This window comes from Condylura cristata, unplaced genomic scaffold, assembly GCF_000260355.1.
Source record: "Condylura cristata isolate star-nosed mole 26May11 unplaced genomic scaffold, ConCri1.0 scaffold00015, whole genome shotgun sequence".
NCBI lineage: Eukaryota > Metazoa > Chordata > Mammalia > Eulipotyphla > Talpidae > Condylura > Condylura cristata.
Genome location: NW_004567116.1, coordinates 1,206,140 through 1,230,386, shown reverse-complemented (window position 1 = coordinate 1,230,386; position 24,247 = coordinate 1,206,140). Strand labels below are relative to the sequence as shown.

General features: G+C 40.1%; 1 protein-coding gene across 1 annotated transcript in view; it reads left to right on the top strand.

Annotated features, from left to right (window-relative positions):
- LOC101634623 (chromosome unknown open reading frame, human C11orf80) overlaps window positions 1–24,247 on the top strand; it is a 51,837-nt gene that overhangs the window by 14,214 nt on the left and 13,376 nt on the right. The window contains exons 4-11 of the mRNA XM_012725129.1: window positions 10,025–10,134; window positions 14,707–14,790; window positions 16,200–16,255; window positions 16,582–16,653; window positions 18,451–18,643; window positions 20,006–20,156; window positions 20,974–21,120; window positions 23,640–23,763. Of these exons, the coding sequence (XP_012580583.1) occupies window positions 10,025–10,134; window positions 14,707–14,790; window positions 16,200–16,255; window positions 16,582–16,653; window positions 18,451–18,643; window positions 20,006–20,156; window positions 20,974–21,120; window positions 23,640–23,763 (937 nt within the window). The remainder of the gene's footprint in view (window positions 1–10,024; window positions 10,135–14,706; window positions 14,791–16,199; window positions 16,256–16,581; window positions 16,654–18,450; window positions 18,644–20,005; window positions 20,157–20,973; window positions 21,121–23,639; window positions 23,764–24,247) is intronic.

Genomic DNA, 24,247 nt, shown 5'->3' with positions numbered 1-24,247 from the left:
TTTTTTTACCTCTCTCAAAAGCTCTAGGCTTTTTTCCCCCTCTCAAGTTATTGTATTTCCTTCTAGGGTTATAGGTTCAAGCTCATATATACATATGTTCACACCCTGCCTACCACTGTGCCCCAGAATCCTCTCCCATGTTTAATTGGGCCCGTCCCCTCCCCCATTTCTACCCCACCACTTGCCTCAGCTTTGCAGCCAGGGGTTAAAAATCTATTAGGCATTTGTTTTTGACCCTTTGTTATATTTGTCTCTATTTCTCACATATAAGTAAGACCATCTGGCTTTTGTCTTTCTCCTGGCTTATTTCGCTTACTCTTATCCTTTCTAGTTCCATCCATATTGTCCTAAGTAGCATGAGTTCATCCATTTTTTTTCTTTCTTTATAGCTGAGTAGTATCCTCTTGTTTATCTATCCTACTGTGTTTGCATGTTGTGAGGGCCTGTGGCCTGCATGCCCTGCAGCACCAGTTTAAACCTCAACCCATCTCTGAATTTCTTAAGGGAGCAATTTCTATTTACTGCTCTTACCTGTTCTGGGTCACTCAATTCCTTAGACCCTTATAAATGAACCTTGACTTTAGCTGTTCTATTGAAACCTCTCCTGAAAGGTCCATACTAGTTACTATTATATTTTTGCATTTTAATTCTTTCATAAAATGAATGCATATTGTACGACATTTGGGGAAGGCAGTAAAACATTAAAACAAGTTCTCTTACAGCTTACCTTTCAGAGATAGATAAAAATTTCTAACATTTGATGTTTTTTCCTTCCAGACTTTTTATAGTAATAATTATAGGCCACAGGGCCTCCCTGGTGATGCAGGGGTTTAGTCTCACAACTATTAAGTTATTGCCACTGCAGCCTGAGCTGGATCCCCAGCCAGGGAGCTGAGCCATACCGCTACTCAGTAGACTCCTCCTGTCTCCCGCTGCTCCCCTCAGCAGTGCATTTCAGAGGATCTGCCTATTCTGCTCCCCACTCTATCTCTGGTGAGTCCTCTCACCACCACATACCCCGTACCTCTGGCCTACATCCCAGTTCTTATATGCATAAGTAAATAAAAATAAATCTTTAAAACATACGGCCAGATTAATACATCAGACCGTATCTATACAGTTTCCTTTCTTCACAAAACTAGAGTCAAACTGTATTTACATAGCTTTGTAACATAAGAGTTTCTATTCTTGATATATTGTAAGCATTTTTACCACTTTTACAAGTTGCTTAATTTAGTGTCCTGTTCGGAATTTTTGTACCTTTCATCATATTTTGTACATAATAGCTATTCAAAAATTACTTGTTGGCTGAATGTATAGCTTAAGAGAAATTTAGAGGCAGAGCAAAGGACTGTAAGATGCAGTCATTTTTGTAGCTGCTTACCAGCTTCATGATTATGGGCAACTCACATAAACAGTTTTCTCATTTATAAACTGGCAATAATAATACTTAGATTGTTAGGGTGATTACAATGAAAACATGTTTAAAGTAAATCCCATAGTGCCTGGAACATGAAAGGTGCTTATGCTTTTACAGCCTCACCTCCCTGAATCCTGACTCTCCTCCGGGTTTACTTACAATTTCACCAACTATGTGGTTATCCTGCTTAGTGATCAGATCAGAATTTTTCTTTCTTTTTCTTTCACTAACTAGTCTCAAAATTTTGCTGATTTTACTTCTTAGATATTTTTTGAATCTGCCCCCATTTTGTCTATCTCCAAAATAGTTTTGATTCAGATTCTTGTTATTCTTACCTATAATAACTTAGTGAATTATCTTCTTATTTCTAGTCTGGTCCCTCAACTCCATTTTCTTCAAAGTTGCCAGTCTCCAAAGTACAAAATTACAGCCTCTACTTGATAATTTTCACTCTTACTAAACTGATAACACATCTGTCTTCCTCACTAGACCGTGAATTTCTTAGGATAAGGTTTTTGTTTTAGTTAGCCACATGTCCCCATTGTTTATCCCAGTGTTGACCATATAGTGGGTGCTCATATAAGTGTTTAAAACATCTAAGACTTTTAAAAGCATGAAACATTTTCTTAAATATGTAAATAGCAAAGAATTACTATTACACAGGGGATCAGATACTAACATTGTGCTGTATTTGCATCAGGCTTTACTACACTAGAGACAAAGGTGAAGGCTCACAGCCCGCGTGGAAGGTGCGCAGTTCGCTAGACGCTGCTCTAACGCGGCTCTTTACTGCCCTTGCCTGGAGAACGCAACCTCCTGATTGGTTTCCAGAGGAAAGGAAATTTGGTATTATTGTTAAGTTGGTGTGACATACAGGATCAAGGACTTCCTGTTCCAATATCTTGCTGATGTCAATCCAGTTTAAAGCTGCTTTATGTTAACACTTTGTGACTCTTTTCATCATAATCTTTGATGTCTTTTGTTGTACTTCTTATATCTGACACTTTTGCTTGCTATTGTGAGTGGTTTCCCCCCTTTCAATATTACTCAGTTGAACTCTTAAACTGCAATGTATCTGTTATAGCAGAGGCTGTTCTGTCAGGTTTGTCTGTGAACTCCTGTACAACATTTTCCTTGTCATACTGCATCTGACAGGACTGTACCAATATTGGGTAAAAGGAGCAGGGGTAGTATTAGGTATCTTTTTCTTCCTTTAAAGGGATTATTTAAAATACAACTATTTGCCACAGTGTTTTGGTACTTGTTCCCTGTTAAGGAGTTTTACTTCCAATTTGCCACTAGTAATTGTTATGGATGAATGTTGTATTTTCTGAATTACCTTTTCTGCATTTTTGGAGATTATGGCATAATTTAAAAAAATCTCTACTCCAGACATTTGGAAGAGCTGTGGATGGGGAGGTTGACAGTGGCAGCCTTTAACTTGATTTGCGCTCTGGTTTTTCTCCTTTGGACCCAGACTTGCCTGAACCCTTTTGCCCTCCTGGGGTTCCCTGCCAGAATGTGCCTCACACTTGGCAAATTGTAAGGTCTGACCAGCCCCGCTTTGGGCCATCTCTGTTTGGCTGTGCATACTCCTGAGGGGGGGGGGGTGCTATCTTTGGTAGTTTCACTGGGAAACTATTATCCTTTTTTCTTTATGTTCTGGAACTTCTAGTATCTCTTCTTTGAAGGTTTGGTAAAAATTTGAATCTGGTATTTTGGGGTGGGGGAAAGTAAAGAAGGAAATATTTTTTATAACTTCTCTTTACTGATGTTTAAGCTTTTTATTCAGTTTTCTCCCGTTGGGCCCTCCCTGGTGGTACAACAGGTTTAAGCCTAGTACTGCAAGAGAGTCACAGCCGCTTCAGTGCCAGTTTGATCCCCGGCCCCAGAGGTGACCCGCATGGTGTGGCAGACACGGCCCACTGCTCCCCTCGGCAGCTGGCTCCAAACCTGTGTCTTAACTGTTGTCCCACAGTATTTTTGGCTACTCTATGGAACTCTGTTTTGCTAGGGGTTTGCCTGTATGTTAGTTTTTCATGTAGCTAGTTCTTCATTTTTGCTCAGTGAATAAACATGTCAGTATCCCTCCTTTGACAACTTCTCTGCTCTTATATTACAAGTGGAAAAATCTGTAACCTGTGTTCCATTTGTTGTTCCAGTTGTTGAAGTTGTATGAAAACAGAGATGTAGGTTTGGGAAATGATTAGGTTTTTCTCCTTCATCTATCCTTTTTTGTTTGGGCACACTCTCACCTTGAGAGTGTGAGGCTCAGGTACATATTCCTCTGTTATATTTGAGTGACCACACCTGTGCTGGCTGACTTGCTGGACTGAGTCCACTCTACATTGCAGTTGTGGCCACTAAACTCTGTTCTTTGCCAAGTGAATAAAGATTTGACACATTTCTGAAGGCTGCTGATCCTCCACTGAAATGGCTTGCTCTTTCCTTCTCTTAAGCATGTCTGGGATTGTTTTATAATGTGAATATAATTAATCAATTTAATTAATGACATTATGCCACCAAGTGAATCCAACAACTTTTCATCTTTTGGCTTAATTGGCTTCCTTCTTAAAATATGTTGGTATTACTGCTTTACTGATGCATGACTTGTGGACATTACTGTAAGCCTTTGAAGCGCAGGAGTCAGAACAAGCAAGGCCAAATAATTACTGGTATGCTGAATATCTTGGAGGGAAAAAAAGCAAGCAGTCAGATCTCAACTTTACCAACATCAGAGAAATTATTTTCAAATGGAACTTTTGTTACAGATGCAGTATATAGAAACAGCATATAGCCCATATAAGAAAAGTGGAAAATAGAAGGAAAAACTTCCTGTACAATAAATGTTGGTGTTTTTCTGTATTGTTTTCAGATTCCTCCTTGTATCCTTTTTTTTTTTTCATATATAGTAGTTTATTTTTACATCATTTTGTGCCTTTTTCCATTTCAGTTGTAATCCCTGTGGGCTTCCAAATCACCTGTGTGACATCAGCATAGTCCCATGCATCCCCCCCCCAATTTTTTATTCTATTCCCCACTGCACCCCCATAAAATGTCTCTGGTATATAGTTGTTCATTGTTATTTTCTCCTCCCTGGTCCTTTATGCTCCTGCTATGAGTGAAACCATCCGGTATTTTTCTTTTTTTCTGGCTTATTTCACTAAGCGTGATCCCTTCCAGCTCCATCCATGTTGCTGCAAAAGGCATGAGTTTATCTTTTTTGATCTTTGAGTAATATTCCATTGTGTTTATGTACCACATCTTTTTAATCCAGTCATCTAGTTTTGGGCATTTGGGTTGATTCCATGTCTTTCGTATTGTAAATAAAGCAGCAATAAACATCCCCCATGTATTCTTAATATAGTTCTAACCACAATACATACACAATTTGGCCAGCTACTTTTTTTTTTTAACTTAACAATAGCATATTTTCATGTTATGATATATGCCCTTCTAATTTAATGGATACATTGTCCATAAGATATATATGTTTGTTAACTATAACTTTAGGCTAAATTTAGATTTGTTCTTTTTTCCTCCATTATTATGAATAGTAGTATAGTATAATGGTTAGACATTCATACTATGTGTTTTTGAACAAGTTATTTGATCTTTTAAAAGTTCTGGCCTCATAAAGCTGTTTGGAAGATTAAATGAAGTAATATACCTAATGCATGTATCACAGTGGTTATTCTGAGTATGTAGTTCTCAATAAGTGCTAATTAATGTTAATGTCACTGTGGGTGGATATCTTAATGCATGTAGCTTTTTACTTAATTAAAAATTTAGGAATAATTTCCTGAAGTAGAATTTGATCAAAGTCTATGTATACTTTTATGGCTCTTGAAATTGCTTTTAAGAAAGTTGTGTTATGTAATAGTAGAATGTCATATAATAGAAGATCCTAACTTCACTGTATATTCCTAGCATTGAGATTTTCAATTAAATTATTTTAGCCAATCTACTAATTAATGAAACTATATATAGTTTTAATTTGTGTTTATTTGTATGTTTTTATACGTGTTTATACTATCTATTTTAATTTTTTATTGTGGTAATGAAGTATTCGTTTGTATTCTAGTTCAGCAGTGTTCTTATTTCTGGACAAGCTGGCAAACTATACAAGGTTGGAAGCATCATAACTCAAGTGGGTGCTAAAACTCAAATGAGGAAACAAAAAATAAACCCTCTGGGGATAGCAAGGAGCATTTAAAAGAAGCATAAAAATGCTAACAATATTTTGTTCTCTTCCTCCCCCCCACTTTTTTTTTTTTTTTAAAGATTTATTTATTTGTACATACAGAACTGGGGTACAGGCCAGAGGCTCAGGGGCGGTGAAAGGCTTCACCAGAGACAGAGTGGGGAGCAGAACAGGCAGATCGATGAAGTACACTGCTGAGGGGAGCAGCGGGCGGTCAGGAGAGGTCTGCCACACCATGTGGTCACCTCTGGGGCAACTCATGCGGAAGTGGCTTTAGCTTCTCAGTGCTGTGCTTTAACCCGCTGCGCCACCAGGGAGGGCCCCCTTCCCCACTTTTTAAGAAATTGTTGTGGTTTGCTGCCTGTCAATCCGAAAAGCTACATACTTTATAATTCTAAGTGCATGGCATCTTGGAAAAAGCAAAACTATGGAGATAGTAAAAAGATTAGTGGTTGCCAGATACTTGGGAGGAGGGATAGTTGAACAGAGGATTTCAAAGCAGTGATGCTATTCTGTACAATACTACAGTACCTGTCATTAAACTCAGAATGGTTAATACCAAGAGAGAATCAGAACTTAAACTAGGGACTGTGGGTGGTAATGATGTGTTGGTTCATTTGGCTCATTGTAACAAATGCACCACTGTGGATGTGGTGGGGGAGGTTGTGCATGTATAGGGGTATTCTAGCTCACAAAAAGAAGGTATATTAATGGCTATAAAGCACATAAAAAGCAGGTAACATCATCAGTCACCACAAATTAAATCCACAGCCTACCGGAATGGCTTAAATTAAAAAGATAATGCCAAGTGATAGCAAAGATGTGGAATATCCAGAACCCAAATTTGATACTGGTGGAGTGGAAAGTGGTTCAACCACTGTGAAAAACTGACAATTTCCTACTGTGAAGCAGCACCTACGCCATGCCCAACGACTCTATTTCTAGGCATTGCCCCACAGCATATGTCTCAGGCAAGATTTTAGAAAGAATGTTCATAGCAGCTTTATTCAAAATAGTCCAAAATTGGAAAACCTAAATGTCTAACAAGAGTGGACAAATAAACTGGGTATATTCACACAGTGGAATATCAGTTAGTAATTAAAAGGATAATTGCAATAACTGATATTGATAGATGCAATAACATGAATTGTTACATTCTGCTGAGTTTTAAAAATTGAGCACAAAAGAATATATTGTGTATTACTTTACTTACACGAAGTACAAGAACAGTAAAACTCGTGAAGAAATTAATTTCCAAAATTTCTAATAGGGTTTTTTGCCCTTGCTTACTTTTAACTGGTAGCGATGAATTGTTTCATGCCTTCTTTTTATCTTTGAGGGTATAAAATAGAAAGCACTTAACTTTAAAATTTCAGACCGTTAACCTACCTCTTTCCACTTTAAGTGTAGATTTTGTTGGTTGATGCGTGTCGCATTTTTTCATGGGACTTTGCTGTTTGGTGATTTCTGGTTTGTTTGGTTTGTTCATCCTGAACAGACTGTATCCAATAGCCTCGCAAAAGGTGCTCCCTGATGTGCTGAGTCCTCACCCAGGGGGTGTATAGCTTTTTTTTTTTTTTTAATAATGTTTATTTTTACATCATTTTGTGCCTTTTTCATCTCAGTTGTAATCCCTGTGGGCTTCCTATTACCAAATCACCCGTGTGCTATCACCATAGTCCAGTGCACTGCCCTCCTCCATCCCACTTTTGATCCCATTCCCCAGTCCACTTCCATAAAATATCTGTTATATAGTTGTTCATTGTTATTATTTTCTGCCCTGGTCCTTTATACTCCTGCTATGAGTGAAACCATCTGGTATTTTTCCTTTTCTTTCTGGCTTATTTCATAAGCATGATCCCTTCCAGCTCCATTCATGTTGCCGCAAAAGGCATGTGTTTATTTTTTTGATTGCTGAGTGATATTCTATTGTGTATATGTACCACATCTTTTTAATCCAGTCATCTACTTTTGGGCATTTGGATTGTTTTCATGTCTTTCCAATTGTAAATAAAGTAGCAATAAACATGGGGGTGCAGGTGTCTTTTTGAGTCAGTGTTTTTGTGTCCTTTGAGTAGATACCTAGGAGTGGGATTGCTGGGTCATAGGGAAGCTCCATGTTTAGCAGTTTGAGGAACCTCCAAACAGTTTTCCATAGTGGTTGTACATGTTTGCATTCCCACCAGCAGTGCAGGAGAGTTCCTTTTTCTCCACATAGAGGGTATATATCGTTGATCAAACTTGGCATGTGAGTAAGACACAAAAATCTTGCATCTTTGATTATAAAGTTTTAAGTTCCTATGGGGGCCTCCCTAGTGGTCTAGGGGTTAAGTCTCAGTGCTATCGCCTGAGTTCAACCTTTGGCCTAGGAGGTGACCTCCATGAACAGCAGACCTCTCCTGTCTCCCTCAGCAGTATGTTTCTGTAGTTCTGCCTCTTCTGCTCCCGACTCTCTCTGGTGAAGCCTCTCATGCCCTGTGCCTCTGGCCCACATGGCAGTTCTGTGCATAAATGAATGAATGAATCTTAAAAAAAAAAGTCTAAATAGAGACATGATGGTGCTCTGGCCCTCCTCCTAAATCTTCGCTGCTGCTGCTAGCATCACTTGTCTTTAACCAGCCCTCAGGTCGTGATCTCTGGCCTTTGTTCATGTTTTGGTCCCTTGCTTAGATCTCCTGTATGTGGCCTGTATGGCTTTTGCTATTAAGCCTGTGGGTGTTTTAATATTAGCCCCGTGTTTTGTTACCAGTCCTGTCTTTCTTCCCCACCCCAACCCCCAATGGAGCATCTTTGGCCCTTAATACCATTGTGTATCTTCTCTTTTTCCTTTATGAAGATGAGAAAAGAATCACCATTTATGGTTTATAAAGATTTATCCCATTTTTTTTCCACTATGGCTTGCTGTGACTTCTTGTTAAGATTTTAATATATTTGTTATTTTATGAATTTAAATGGGAAGATGAGATTTTAACATATTCTCTATCTTGAAATAGAATACATTTAGTTCTGTTGTTTCATCTTTACACATGTGAGGGTAGTAGGCAGTCCATCTGAGTCTGTGGAGTGAGGCAGTGGGAACTGACTTCTCCCAAAATAGCTATAAAATTTAAATTATTAAGATTTCTGAAGAATTCAAAGTTATTTACAAGCTGTTTTGTCATGTATGTATGTGTTTATTCTGTATTGTAGTAGTACTTCTTGAAGTAGTATTCAGGAACAGTGTTTTTCTTACTTCACAGAAAAACTAATTGAATCACAGAGAAAAGCAGGTTGCCTTAGGTGGAGAAAATCAGTAAGTGGTAAAATGGAAGATTGACGCAGGTATCCTGGTTCAGTGCCAAGTTCATTAAACTTCAGTGTAGCATGACCTGGCTGCCATCTTATCCTGAGCTTTGTGACTGAACAACTTTTGAATAACTAATGCAAAAACAAAAACAAAAAAAAAAAACAAAAAAAACCCCCACCCATTAAGATCCATAACTACAGCTTGATCTTGGTGACACCCCCGTTTTTTGAGAAGGCTAAAAGCTCTAGTAGACAGATAGTGGTTCAGAGAAGGTTGTGCCATCTCCTACACCTTAAAATGTTTTGCTGGTACTAGATCTTTGAAATTGAGTGGTAGAATATCATAGCCAACTTCATTTACAAGGTGAAACATTCAGGGATTAAGATGTCTTTATTCATATTCAGTTCTTCATCCTAATATTAACGCAGCTGGGGAGAAAGGGCGGCACTTTGTAGAGTGGGAGCTGTGGCCCTTCCCTCCCTGTGATGCCAGCTGCCTAAAAGGGCAGGGTGGTGCCTGCCGGAGCTGTCTCTGCTGTTGATGATCCAGAGCTCGCTGATGCTTGGTGAAGAGATAATTCTGACTCAACACATATAAATACCCCAGTTGCTAATTTACAAATTAAATTGGCAAGAGTTTGCCTTTTTTTTTTTTTTTTTTGTTAAAGACTACCTCATTAAAGAACATACTATATTGGGCAAATGCCTCAGTGGTCAACCTTGAATTTTCAGCTTTCAGTTCTAAATTAGTTCACTTGCTAGATTTATGTTTATTAAATAATGGATTTATTTTTTAAAATGCAAGAATATTAGCTAGAGATACCAACTTTTAAGATTTCTGGCATTGAATATGACATTGTAGAAATTAAATACATATTGATTTAGCCTGTGTGAAAAATTGAAAACATGAAATTAAAGGTCTTAACCTTATAAAGTAATTCCAAATGTTCAAGGGGTTTGCTGATACATAGCCATTACCAGTCATATTTTAACTTTTTCAGATAATCTTTTCATCAGGGAAAAGCCTTCTTGGCTCATTAGTTTAATAAACAACTCCAGAAACTCTGATGCTTATCCAAACTGCTTATTCTATTTTGTCACCATTTCTCACACAGAAATTCAATCTATGCTTCATGAATTCTCTGCAAAGCTGAATTGGACTTCAGAGGAAGCCAGCTATTTTCAGGATACATCGGGGATAACAAACTTCCAGATGATTTTTGAGGCAGGTTTTGTTGTGGTTCTATAAATTACTGATGTTTGGATTATTTTTATATAAATCTAGTTAACAGGAAAGAAAAGCCTCAGTCCCTCACAGTTCTAAGTTGAAATGAAATAAGACGTTGGTTCCCAAGTTTGCCTGTGCAGATTTTAAGTCCCCGACCCGAACAGCAACCAAAGTACTGATGTTTATATCCTGTTCCAAGAACTGCTGATTTAATTGATCTGGGTGTTGATTTAGTCTAATTGAGTGGCCGTTAAAAAATACCACAGATTGGGTGTCTTAAGCAACAGAAATTAGTTTTTTATACTCTGGAGGCTAGAAGTCTAGGGCCAGGGTACCTTGTCGCTGCCTCCTCCAGTGACCTTTCCTCCATCCTGCTGTGCAGAGCTCTGACATCCTGTCCTCTTTCTGTAAGACCCACTCCTGTCGAATAAGGGCTGTACCCTTATCACTGCATTTATCTTTGACTCTGTCCTCTAGGCCCTATTTCCAAGTATAGTCACATAAAGGGCTTGAACACAATTTGGGGGACTGACAATTCAGTTCATAATAGATGTGCCCTGTGCTTTGGAAATTCTCAGGTGATTCTTAATATGCACCCCTGAAAAGGCCATTACTTGAATTGGAACTCTTGAAGAAAACTGTCTGATTCCTTGCTTCCCTTCTTTTAAGTGGTGGAGACAAAGATTTGCAGTGCTTGAAGCATTCTCTAAAGAAGCACTTGGGAGGCCTTTCTCCATGGTCAGTTATATGCTCCTAAAAGGAATGAGTGCAGGATCAGGACAACAGTATCTGTTTGTGCCTTATCTTCTCTAGGGGAATGAAGGGTAAACAATCTGGAGCAATTATTGGTTAAGCAGCTCTGCAACTATTAATGTCAAGTACTAAAAAAACCTGATTCCAGTGAACCAAGGAAAGCAATTCTAGAAAATGAGACCACGTGTTTTAGCCAGTCTGAACAAACTAGTTAATTTTTATACCTAATATTTATATATACATATTTTTAAGCCTCCTGACAACTCCATGAAGTGGGCAGGACAAGGATCATCACTCCATTTTATAGATAAGAAAACTGATATGCAAATAATTTGGCTGACTTCCCCAAAGTCATATAAAAGTTAGGTGACAGAATAAGAGTTGGAACCAAAGTTATACTCACATTGATCGGAGTTGTTTCACTATTTATTCATTCAGAAATCTGTGTTGTTGAAGTCATATATTGAAGGTACCACCCTCAGACATGTTACCTCATCCCCAAAATCTTAGAATCTAAAGGAAAGATTCACCACAGATAACCACTAGACGGTGTCCTGTGTCATGGTGAGGGGGGTGCTGAATGCTGTGGGAGCTAAGGGGAAGGAGTCAAAAGCATAGAGGCTTGATGGGGCTGGAAAACAGATTTTCTACATATAAGGAATTCAGAGACTTGAGAGAATAGGAAGTTGTCATCAGGGTGATAAAGTATCTTGCTCTTTTTTCTGTCCTAATTGCAAAATGTTTCAGGAAAGGTGAAAGCATTTGGAGTACATATAATTTGACTTATTGAGGTCACCACAACTGATATCTTGGGGTATATCTTCTCACATAAGGCTGGACTGTTTCAGACTAAGGTTTCCAAAATGGCACAGTTTCAAACTCTTGACCATTGAGATCAGTGACTGGAAATGAGTAGAGGTCAAGAAATTTTAAGACTTAAGTTGTTGCTTACAGTGGTTATCTGCCTGAATGTGGAAGTCAGCAAAGATGACAGCAGGGCGTAGAATGCAGAGAGAAACTGAATCTAGTGTCCTGTACGCTGGTGATGAAGAGACATAAATGTGGCATCTCAGGCTCTTCCTGATGGCACAACGGGTTAAAACTCTGTACTATGAAGCTCTCAGAAGCCACTGCAGCACGAGTTCGATCCCCAGCCAGAGAGTGACCCACATGGTGCAGCAGACCTCTCCTGTCTCCCCACTGCTTCAGCAGTGAATTTCAGTCAGTCTGCCTGTCCTGCTCCCCACTGTGTCTCTGATGAGTTCTTTCACCACCTCTGCATCTCTGGCCTGTATCCCAGTTCTGTATGCATAAATAAATCTTTTAAAAGAGATCAAGAGAAGGGGACAGGAGAGAGGCATAGACAGATATTGTCTGCCATATAGAGCCCATGACTGCATGACTTCATATCTAAAAATATGAAACCGCTCCTATAATGACTTGTATTTAAAGGTGAAGGCTGAAGCCTGTGATTATTTGATAGTGGTTTCTGCTGTACAGAAACCACTATTTTTTCCTAACAGAAGTAAATTCACTGTTTCTGTAGGCCTGGAAGGCCTTGGGTACTGGGTATCTAACTGTAAAAGACTTTCTTTGCCAGTGTCCCTGTCTCTCTTAATAGTGGATGTTAAAAGGAGCTGTTTGCTTTGTGTTTGCTGCCTCCACTGGCATGATGTTAGACCATCTTACCTTCATATTCTGGATTGTGTCAATCCTTCCTCTGTATTTCTTTGGCATCTCATTTATCTGAATCACAAGATTTTTCACATTGTCATGTAATTGTCTCTCTTTTCTACTGAATTGTGAAGTCTCCAAATTTAAAATTTGAATTTTTTTCTGTTGGCACAGGTACATCATAAGCCACATTTGGTATTTTATGAGTTAGTGAATACATTTTTTCAGTAGTCATGCATAAACATTGCCTGTCCATAAAAATGATAGATTATATCTGGTTTTGATAGCTACATGCACAGAAAATGAACACTCTTCGCGAGGCAGCATTATGCTGTGGAGTGAGGACTTCAGAGTTGGTCAGGTCTATGTTTGAATCCCAAATCTGCCACTTAACTAATTGTGTTTGACCTTGGGCAAGTCAGTCAGCTTATTTGGTCTCCATTTCCAGCTTGCATATAAATGGCTAGATGTGTAGCAGGTTTTCATTATTAGTTTTAACCCTTCTCTGGTAGCTGCTGAAGGAACTTTAACTAATTTAGTTGCCTTACTGCTAATTATAATTAGCCTTTGCTGTGATACACTCTATAATCACCAAGGTTACAGAAGTTTGAAACTGAGCCAGGAGGTTGCTTTGGAAGTGTTTGTTAAGAACAGAAATTGCTTTAGAGACCATTGCTTTTCTACAACATAAACATTTATGATAAAAACATTTCAAATGAAGGATGTGACTATGATATGTATGATGCAGTTATTACTTAATTACTGCTATTTGCATGTATGAATCATCCTAGACTTGTTTCCAGAATTTCCTAATCATCTACATTTATTTTTCTAATAATTTTTCAAATCATTTTTTGTATCCCTACTCGATTCATAGTTGTTGATCTTTTATATTTACAAACAAGTATAATAATTCTTAATTAGATGTTTGCCTGTTTCCTCTTTAATTATATCATGAGGTATTGGGGTCTGGGATTATTTTTTCTGATTATCTTCTCATTTTCTTGAGGAGACCTCCATTTTCTAAGAAACTCCTTGAAATTTTGATTTTAGGAACACTTTTAAATATAGTGAGTCAGTATGGGATAGTGTTAAATATTAAAGCTTTGATGGTTGATTGGTTGATTTCTTTAAGACTAATTTTTTTCCATCCATAAGGTGTGGGTTATATGTAACTTTTTTGTGAAGGGCAAATGAGTTAGTACAAGCTAGATACTTTAATACTTCTCCAGGAATAGAAAAAGTCCTCATTAAATATAAACCTCATATTTATGGAAGATATCAGAACATATTGGAAACAGCATGGACAAATGATAATTAGATAGATTTAGGGTTAACAACTGAGTGAACTGAGGCAAGTTACTTAATGTCTCAGGGCCTCCTCCCTCCCTTTTAACCTACAAAGAGTAGATTCTTACTTCCAAGATTGTCATGAGGTTATGTAGATATAGTATTGGCAAAATGCTTGTCACCTATTAAGTATTCAGCAATTATCTATTTTTGTTAATATGCATGATAAGTACTTCCTCATTATTATTTGGTCCTTAAAACAGCTCTGGAAGGTAGAGGGTAAATTTTATTCCTGTTTTGCATTTAAGAAATAAAGTCTAGGGCATTTAAGTAAAGTTTTTCATGGTTACTTATATAATTTTTACAGCGCTAGTATAGAACATAGGTCTTCTAACTTTTGAGCTTTTTGCTTTATAGCTTTTCCATAAAAGTAAATGTTTTCACTAATGGACTGATATTCAACAAGTTCATTTACTGTCTGCTCCTTCGACTCCACTCAGATTCTTAAAACATAATATCCAAACATATTAGGATGGTACAGTCAAAATACTCATTTTAGCTCCGGTATAAGTTATTTTTAAAATGGTTCTAAAAGGTAGTTTTGAGATTATAAGTTTTTCTTGGATCTTTGTCCAAGTATCTCCTCAAATTACATGAAATAGGTACTTGTATTAAAGTGATGGCTATTTAGATCCCCTTCTGTGTCCCAGTCTCAATTCCAATGACATTTCTGCTTAAATGTCTGAGGAGCTTCCCAAGGCATAGACTTTTAGAGAAAGAAATACCATCATTCAATTCATTTGTGCTTTTGGGTTTGTGTATATGTGGTTGGTATTTGTTGTGTTGTTACAGGTTGATGAAAAGCCCAGAACTTTGATGACAGATAGTTTGGTTATAAAGAATTTTATACACAAAATCAGCATAGTGCACCCTAAGGTAAGCTGCTTTTTTCTAAAATAATGATTTTCTTATGCAAGTCACATATTTACAAGAAACCTCCAAGATGGAAGGGTCTGGTTGCTTCTTTTTCTTTTAATAACTTTTAATGTTTTTTTAAGTTTTATTTATTCATACAGAACTGGGGTACAGGCCAGGGGTGCAGGAGTGGCAAGAGGATTCACCAGAGACAGAGTAGGGAGCAGAACAGGTGGACTAAGTACACTGCTGAAGGGAGCAGCGTGTGGGTCAGAAGAGGTCTGCTGTGCCATGTTATCACCTCTGGGGCAGGGATTGAACTCATGCTGAGTGGCTTTAGCTTCTTACTGCTGTGTTTCAACCCGCTGTGCCACTAGGGAGGGCCCTAATGAACTTTTAATATGAATTGGTTTACTTCTATGTCCCTAAGCTTGGTGTCGGTCACAAGATATAGCCGATAACCTTTGGCTATACAGAGTGTTTGGGTTCTATTTTTTCTTCCTTCCTGATTTATCACCTTCAAGTCTGTGCTTAATTTTTCTATTAAACATAGATATAAACCTCGTTGATTATCCCCTTCTTTTCTAAAGTGACTATAAGAGTAGATAAGGAAACTTTTAAGTATTTTCAGCTTTGGAGATTTAAGCTTTTTATTATCTTTATTTAGATGTCTATTCAGATGAACACAGTTAAGTGTACTGTATCTTCATTTTTTGAGGTCTTGATTCAAGTCATTGGTAATTTTTTAATAACTCCCCCTTTCCCTTTGGCTTACTTCCCACCTTTTCTGTCTTTAGCAGGGATCAGTGCTTACTGCTTGCATGTCACTATTGTAAATGGCCTTTATGATGTCACTCAGTCAACCCTCACAGCTCCTTTTGTGAGGGAGATTTTTATCAACATCCTCCTCTTCATCATCCACACCCATTTTATGACTGAGGAAACTATGGTACAGTGAAATAACTGCAGAGGCAGAACTCAAACTCATGCAATATAGACCCACATATTACCCATTTTGTTACATTGAAAGAAAAATATAGGTTAGAGGTAGGAGTAATTAGAACAGTGAAGCAAATTAGGAGGACATGCAGGTCAGATGGGGACATGGGGGAAAAAACAAGTAGGAAAGCTTGGAGTATTTCTGGATAATTCCTTTCAGAAGGGAGAGAAGAGATACACTGGGAGAATAGCAGAGAACAAAGATAAATCGTAGGTTTTCCTGATAATTTATGAGTACTTGGAGTTGTTGTCTAAGACTCAATATCCTTAAGATACAGACTTTGAATATAGACAAGTGTTAGTCATGTTTAAGGGAGATGCAAGTGAAATAAAGGTGATAAAGAATTTTTTTTTCTCCTTAAGGAACTGATTTTAGAAGTTTTAAACTATTTTGGTTCATAATCTCACTCACCATACCATTTATTTTGCAGATTAGATTTAATTTCAGTGTAAAGATGAATGGAATCACCTCCACAGAGATGTTTGGGTAAGTCTTCAAATCCATACCTCCAGTTTTCTCAGTCACTATTGGCCTGTTTCCAGTAAGATCACAGTTTGATTTCTTGATAGAAACTTGAAACTAATTTACTTATTTTGTATTAGCTTTTAATGGGTAAGTAGGTTCACTTAAACATTTCATGTTTTCCCCTTTCATTAGGGCGAATGAATTTAACAGCTGCCATTTTCCCCGTGGCTAACTGGTTACTGGATTCTAGTAATCTTTGGGGGTGTTAGTAGTCATGCGCCAAAATTTCTATCAGACATTGATTTTAGGACTTCTGAGACACAGTTTACCGTTGCTTTGCTTTCCAGGGTAAAGAATGAACCCACCTTGAGCCTGTGGAATGGAATTGCTCTTGTTGTAAACTCTCAGCATTATATGAGGTGAGGGGACAGCACCGAGCTTCTTTTCCGTGTAGGACTCCTATTTTGAGTCTGAATGTGGGTAGAAATTGACAGTGGTCTCACTGGTGATTTTGTAGTGCCACATGTCAGATAGTATGCAGAAAACGGAAAGTAAAACTTCCAACTATTTGTATTAAAAATTATTACTCTTGACTCCTTGAATATATTCTCATTGGCCCGAGAACCTGTTCCTTTTTCTCTCTTGATTTTCTACTGTAAAGGAAAGAAAAAATAAAGCCTTCTAATTCCAGCCTCATTTAGACATGAAGAAGGCAGAGAGCTAAAGAATTTAAAGGGTAGTTTGAACTCTTGGCTAGAGATACTGAACAAAGGAATACTTGTGAATTATTTTTTGTGTATCAGCATCTTGCATAGGTTTACAGATTGCCTCTGCACCTCTGCCTTCTTCAGATTACCCTTACCACAAAGCGGCACACCCATGGGGAGGTAGTGTTTGATACAGAACACCCAGCGTGCTCTGCTTTGCCTTCCGGCTACCAGAATCTAAAGTGCAGCATGAATTATAGCAAAGCAAAAACAAAACAACCCGAGGTTTAAGTTTGACTATTTATTTTTCATGTACATAGTTTGTTTCTATTTATAGGATTCCAAATCGACATTGATAACCATAGGAGCATAAAACATGCAGAGACTGCTTGTGAGTCTTTACTCTCTTCGGACTCTGCCTGAAAATTTCACTTCATTCAAATGAGAATATTTTTTATTCTTTAATATGTGCAGGAAACAATATCCCCACCACATATCTTCCTTTAGTAATCTAGTATCATAAGATACTTAATATGTAGAGTTTATTACTATAGATTTACTGAAAGTTTAAGACTCTAAACCATTATCATTGGACTTATTGTCCTGGGTGACATGAATGGTTTAGAGAGAGGACATGGGTCATTAATATTTCTTTATTGTTTGGTAAAGAGCTGTAGAAAATGAGCAAATATCAAATTTAATTAGATTCTTCTTAGGAGAGAAGGATATTCTAAGTTTTGCTTGCTGTTTTAAAATTATTTCTTATTACATTACTGTTCATTTTTGTACAATATTTTATTTTTCCTTATTTTTATAAGCAGTAACCTCAGACCTCTTCAGGGTAAGTTGTAGCCTGTGTGAGAACAGACATTTAAGTTTCATGAGGCCAGTTTTAAGTTGTTTGTAATTCAGTAACAGCCCCCCGCCCCACTCCACTGTGCTGATCTTTGAGTGATCTTGGAAACTTCACTCAAAACCATAGGGTAATTTTAGTAAAGAAATGCACTTATCAAATATAAAACTGCCTTAGTGGCAGCAAAAGCAGAAGTCATAATACCGTTTCCAAAGTGCCTGATTTGCTACTCTTTCTATTGCTTATGTTTCCTTAAGTGGGATGCAGCTCCTTACTCCAGCAAAGCTGGTGAAAGGAAATTTGAATGCCCTTTTAAGTAATTTCTTTAAAAAAAAAAAAAAGATTAATTGACTTTTGTGTACAAGAGCTGGGGTGCAGGCCAGAGGGGATGGACCGAGAGAATTCACCAGAGACAGCAGGGAGCAGAAGAGGTGGACTGACTGAAACACACTGCTGAAGGGAGCAGTGGGGAAGACAGGAGAGGTCTGCTGCACCCGGGGGTCACTCCCTGGCTAGGGATCGAACTTTTGCTGCAGTGACCGCAGACAGCTTCATAATGCTGAGATTTAACCCCTAGCGCCATTGGGGGCCCCTTTTAAATAATTCCTTAAGAGGTAAAAAAGCCCAATTGCTCTTACCTGTTTTTTTGACAGTAGGCCAGAATTTGGTACAGCTGAATCACTGTGCAGCAGACTCTGTCCCGTGCTAGGACACCCAGTGCCACTCTTTATCCCGGACGGCGTGCCTGGCCTGGGCTTGCTGGGAGAGCTGACCTTGACTCCAGCTGCTGCGCTGTGTCCCTGCCTGGAGTTCTTTTCTAACCAACTGAATAGAATTTCTTCAGTTTCCATATCCTTTTGATGACAACATCCATCTAATTGTCTTTTTTGTTTATATCCCAATTCTTAGAAAAACCTTCAGCATGTAAATTCTGTTTACAAACAGGTAATAACTGTATAAAAAGAGTACTCTTAACATGAAAGTCCTTTGGGAATTTCTCCAAGAAACTGAAAATTATGAAAATGTGCCATATGACACATGCTTGCCATATAGTTCATGTGACTGAAGTGTGGGGTGAATGGTGCAAGAAAAGAGATGAAGGTGTCGTCTTATTTGGATTTGAAAATGGTGGCTCTTTGGAGCCTCATCAGGGGTGTGAACTTTATTCTCTGCATTGTGGGAAACCACCAAATGTTTTTGGGATCTCTAGTAGCACTGTGGGATGGGTGGGAAGAACGGAGTCGGTGGAGTGGGTGGGAGATGGCAGGTGCCTGACACGAAGGTGTGATGAGCGTGGGAAGGAAAGACTTACTGCTGGAAGGAATCAACATATAGAAGGTATCAGCTTAGTATATGATTGAAGCTATAGAAATAATGAAGTCATGGAGAGTATAAAGAACAGGAACAGAAGAGGCTCAGGGTCACAGTATGATAAATGTCAACTGAGAGTATCTTTCAGGGAAGTGGAAGGAACAGGATGGTGATGAAGGCTTGCATGGTATTTTAAAACATACTTTTTCTTAATATCTGGATCAGTGTGAAAGTTTCTCTTCCTCTTTATCCAAAATTTCTATCTTCTTGTAGATTACATTTTAGTGGGAAAATTTAGCAGCTCAGTGGGTGTCAGGGGGGATGTGAGAGTGGGGTTATTAGGGGGTGAGTGGAAATGAGGGTCAAGAAAAGGAAAGCACTGTGGGGCCTGCACTCTTGGCTTACTTGGAGAATAAGGTTAGACAAGGGAAGGAGCTTCCTCCTTACTCTGAATAAACTCAAAACTTACTGGAAAATATTCCTTGGTATATATTTTTAGCATTGAAGTAGTTTACTGCTTCTGTGTGTGTTAAATATAGCTTGAAGTTAGGTATTCAATCTATGTATCATCTTTGTGTCCCCAGAACTGAGTACAGTATCTAGCATGCAGTGCTTTTCAGAGCTATGACTGAATGAATAGAATGAATAAATAATGAATTTCCCTAGTACTGTACCTGCAGTTCACACTTATTAAACCCAGAATAAACTTCTGGGTAGCATAGTGGATATACCTCTGGTGCCTGACACCTCTCTTTGGGTGGAAAAGACTTAGGACGTCACCGCCTAGCACAATGGCGTATTTCTGGGAGTGTGAACCAGGTCAGTGTTATGTTTGTCCTATGTAACTGAAAACACAGTCATAAGAAACTAAAATATCGCCATTTTCTTTAGCAACTATACATATTTTTATATGGGCCTTCAGGTCTACCTCTAGTATTGCCAAATCAGGAGCAGCCAGCTGCTGCTGTCTTCAGAGATACTTCTTACTTCATCAGTTGGAAGAAGCACCACTTGTGTATGGTGCCCAAGTTGGACCTCAGTTTGGATAGAGGTGTATCTCCCTCTTTTTGCACTGGAAGAAAAAGAAACTTGGATAATATTAGAGAAATGCAGGGAAATATAAATAGCAGGTGGATGTAAAAACAGTACCTAGTGCTCTGACGGCTTAGGTTAGGGGTGAGGGTGAGGCATGACCGTGTGTGAGAGTCTACATGGAGTGAGGCAAACAGATGTCAGCAGGCAGAGCCCCCCGGGACCTTTTCTTCTTTTCTGGCCTACGAGAACTGGAGTGTAGGCCACAGGTGCCGGGGGCGGGGGAGAGGATTCACCAGAGACAGAGGGGAGCAGGACAGGTGGATCCACTGAAGTGCACTCTGAGGGAGGAGAGGGTGAGGCAGCAGCAGTCTGCTGAGCATGGGGGTCACTCCCTGACTGGGGACTGAACTCAGGCCCTCGGTAGCAGTGCTGAGGTTTAACACCCAGATCACCAGGGAGGCTGGGGGCCTGGGGTGCTGCTTCTCTGCAGCTCCCGCACTGCCCTCTGCCTTGCCCCTAGTGGCAGGCAGTGTGTCCATCTCTAGGCAGGGCGTTTCCGCTGTGCATTAGAAAAAGGCTTTAGAAAAATTAGGACGGGATCAATGGCATCTTTTCAGAACTATTGTAGAAGAGCAACATTTCTTAATGAAACACAATATACATAAAATTACTTAGGAAAAATGAAAACCCCACGTAAATGTCAGGCAGATTTCAGAGAGTCTTCAGCCAGCCAGATGTATCTCAGATCATCTTTGTTGGGGTACAGGCTCTTTATTACTCACTGAGCATTTGAGGACTTGTCTGACAATACGGTGTAATATCTTGTCCTGTAGATTTTGTGCTTCCAGATGTGAGTTATCAGGTGGAACACAGTGAGGAGGATCAGTCTCAAAATACGGGTCCTCAGGGCCAAACTCTGCTGCTTTTGCTCTTTGTGGATTTCCACAGCGAATTTCCAGTCCTGCACACAGAGCTCTGGGGTAGGTATAGGAGAACGGGCTGCCAGCGTGGGTGTTGCTAATCCTAGGCCAAGGATTAATTCAGTATTTGTAACAGAATGTAGAAAAATTCAGTAGCTCACAAAATGCACTATTAACAGAATTTGTAAATGATTCTTAAATATAAAAAAGTTTGAATGCCACTGAGTGAACTGGCTCATGCGTTTAATCCAGTAACATTGGGAGGTAAATTTAAATGTGTCTCAAAGCCCTCTTAAACTTTGAAAAGTAGGCGGCAGTAGACTTGATAAAAATCTGGAGAAATTTTCATCAACCTCCCTTTTGGTGCTGCTGATCTGTTTCTGTGTTCTGCCTCTGTGACCAAGTGCTTTTTCTCAGGACTCGACTGCAGGCATTCCGGTGCTGCCGGGGGTGGTGTGCTCCCGCTGAGTCAAAGGAGAAAAGCAAAAGCACACAACCCAGATAGAAGAGCTCACGTTCACGGGGTCAGCTGTTCACTGAACAGAGCGCTTGCCACCCCAGTTCTCCCGCTGCCTGCAGGCCATGCCTCTCCGCCCTTGGCTCTAGGGTGCGAGCGCTGCCTCGGGCTGTGCCCGCAGCCCCGTGGACGGAAGCCTTGGGGATGAGCATGGGGGGGACACAGGCCTCCAGCAGGGAGGTCAAGATGAGGGCGCCTGGGCTGCACCTGTCTTGTGGTCAGATGGACAGAGACACTGAGACAAGCAGTGTAGTATCAGGAAAAGGACTTCAGGATAGAGACCTGGGCTTACCTTTAGTTCTGCTACCAACTTCCTCGATGGTTTTGGGGAAGCAAGAGGCACAAATCATCTGAGGCCTCCCATTTCATGTAACATTAAATTGTTAGATTGATGTTTATTAGATAATATCAAAAGCCCTTCCAAGCCTCAGACCCATAAGGTCTGCTCTCTTCTGCCTTTTTTTCTTTTGAGCTCTGCTAGAGGGAGTACCATACGCAGTCCTCCCTAGGATGACATAAAGCCCGAGGCCATGTTCTGAGTCCTGATGAACATCCTGGGAGTGCAGATTCCTCAGAAACCAGTGCTACCTGTCATTCCTACAGCAGTATGATTATCCCCCCTGGGGGCCTGCCCTGCTCAGTACTCTGAATTGGAGGGGGAAGCCCACCAGTATGGCAGTAAACACACTACACCTCCTCTCAGAGGCCTTCACACCTCTGGTAGTGCTGACTAGTCTGAACGAGGGTGCAGGTGGGGGTAGGAAGCTATAAATCTATGGCTACAGATGTAGTAATTTTCTCCTTCCCCTCTCTCTTGTCCTCAAAAGCGTCTCCAGAGCTCCTTTTAGGAGACAGGCTGAGCAGAGCTCCTCTTTCCACGTGGCTTAAAAAAACCACTTAATTGGCCTGCCTGGTCATGGTAACTTCTATTATTAATTCATTACTTTGCCACATGTTAAAAGCATCTGGTGGTATTAGCAGTTTTAGGAATGAACTTTAACATTTTTTTAATTAAATGTCTGCTTTCAAAAGGGATTGTTTTCTTGAGGCTGTTTTAGATCCAAATTGTAGAAAACAGTGATACAGACGGTACCAAGTTCAGCTGTATTTCCCTGTGAATGCTGCAGTGTGTGTTTCAGGGACCCTTCAGCTGTGTCATGCCAGTTTATTTGACCCGTACCCACAAGGGCAGGCAGTATTAAGGCCTTTTCTGTACTGAAGGGAGAAAAGTGAAGTGATCTGATCGCTAATGGTTGGTGGTAGAGCTAACCTAGAATCTTATCCCAATTCCAGTTCTAGATCCTTTTTGGGCTGATCACATACTCCCTTCCCTTCTGGGAAAACACCATGGTACCTGTAATTCAAAATGCTCCTTCCTGCTTGCAGTTTTAATGCAGCCCTGAGGAAAGCCAGCCAACCGTAGCCCTAGGCCGCTTCGCAGAGCCCCAGCCTGAAGGGCTCTGTCGTCAGGGCCTCAGGGTGGGCAGTGCCAGCCTGCTGGATGGGGCCTGTGCTCCTCGTGCTCGCGGGTTAGCTTTTCTGATAGTGCTGAGCACTATCTATCTATCTATCACTATCTATCAGACATAGCCCCCTTCTGGAAAGACTATCCCAGAAACTCCTAGTGTCACCTTTTGGAGTTTTAATTCTTCTTCCCCCATGGCCTATCTGAAGGGATAGTAGCTCCCACTGCAGTGTGCAGACGGGACAGAGCAGGGTTCCTTCCGCCCTGCAGGAGGCGCCCTCGCCCTACCACTCCTCTCCCCTGGGAGTCCTGGGTGCCCTTGTTTATAGCATTGCTTTTGAGATGAATTAAACATGATCCCTTGTTTGTTTCCCCAAAGACAATGTCATTCTCCACTATTATTCTCCTGAGCTTTCTTTCATTTGTAAGGGAGATTAGGTGTGTTTGTACATTTCCAGGTGGGGGTAGGGGTTGTCCAAAAAACTGTTGAGATACATAAGTGGCTTCTTTTTTCCGAGAGACCCCACCCCCATTCCTAGCCCGATTTAGAGCCAGGGACCGTGTCCACTCAGGGCACCCACATTCTCCCTCCTGTAGGAGTCCACACGTGGCTCACGACTCACCTCAGTACTGTCCTCTCGGAGAGCCGTGGTGTGGTGCGAGACTCTCTCCAGGGCACCGTGGACCAGGCCTTGGAGCGGCACCAGCAGGCTGCCAAGGTAATAAGTTCGCGGTTCCCTTTACCTGCTCTCTCAGGAAAAGGTATCCAGAGCGGAAGCAGCGGCGCCTTTGTCCCTAATGCCCTGTCATCTCTTGTGCCCGGGTTGACCCTGCGCAGCGTCTAGTCTAGCCACTCTCAAGGGTCAGGTCGTTGTGAGGAGCTTGTGCAGCTTCTCCTGGAGGGAGTCAGTGAATGGGGCTAAATGAACGTCAGAAACACTAGTACTCACGCGCCTCTTTTCTGCACATCTTTGCTCGTGCACACTTCCGGAGCCCCTGCTTCATCAAGCCTTACCTTATTATCCTTAGAACGTCACTCTCATCTCTCTTTCTGAACTCGCCCATCCATTGTACTTCTGGTAACATGGTCCTTGCTTCTTCCCCTTTCCAGTAAAATAAAAACCAGTCACATTGAGATCTACTTTTAAAGCTTGTTGTTTTAAAACAATAAGTGTCTCTATTGACTATTGACCTATTGTTTTTTT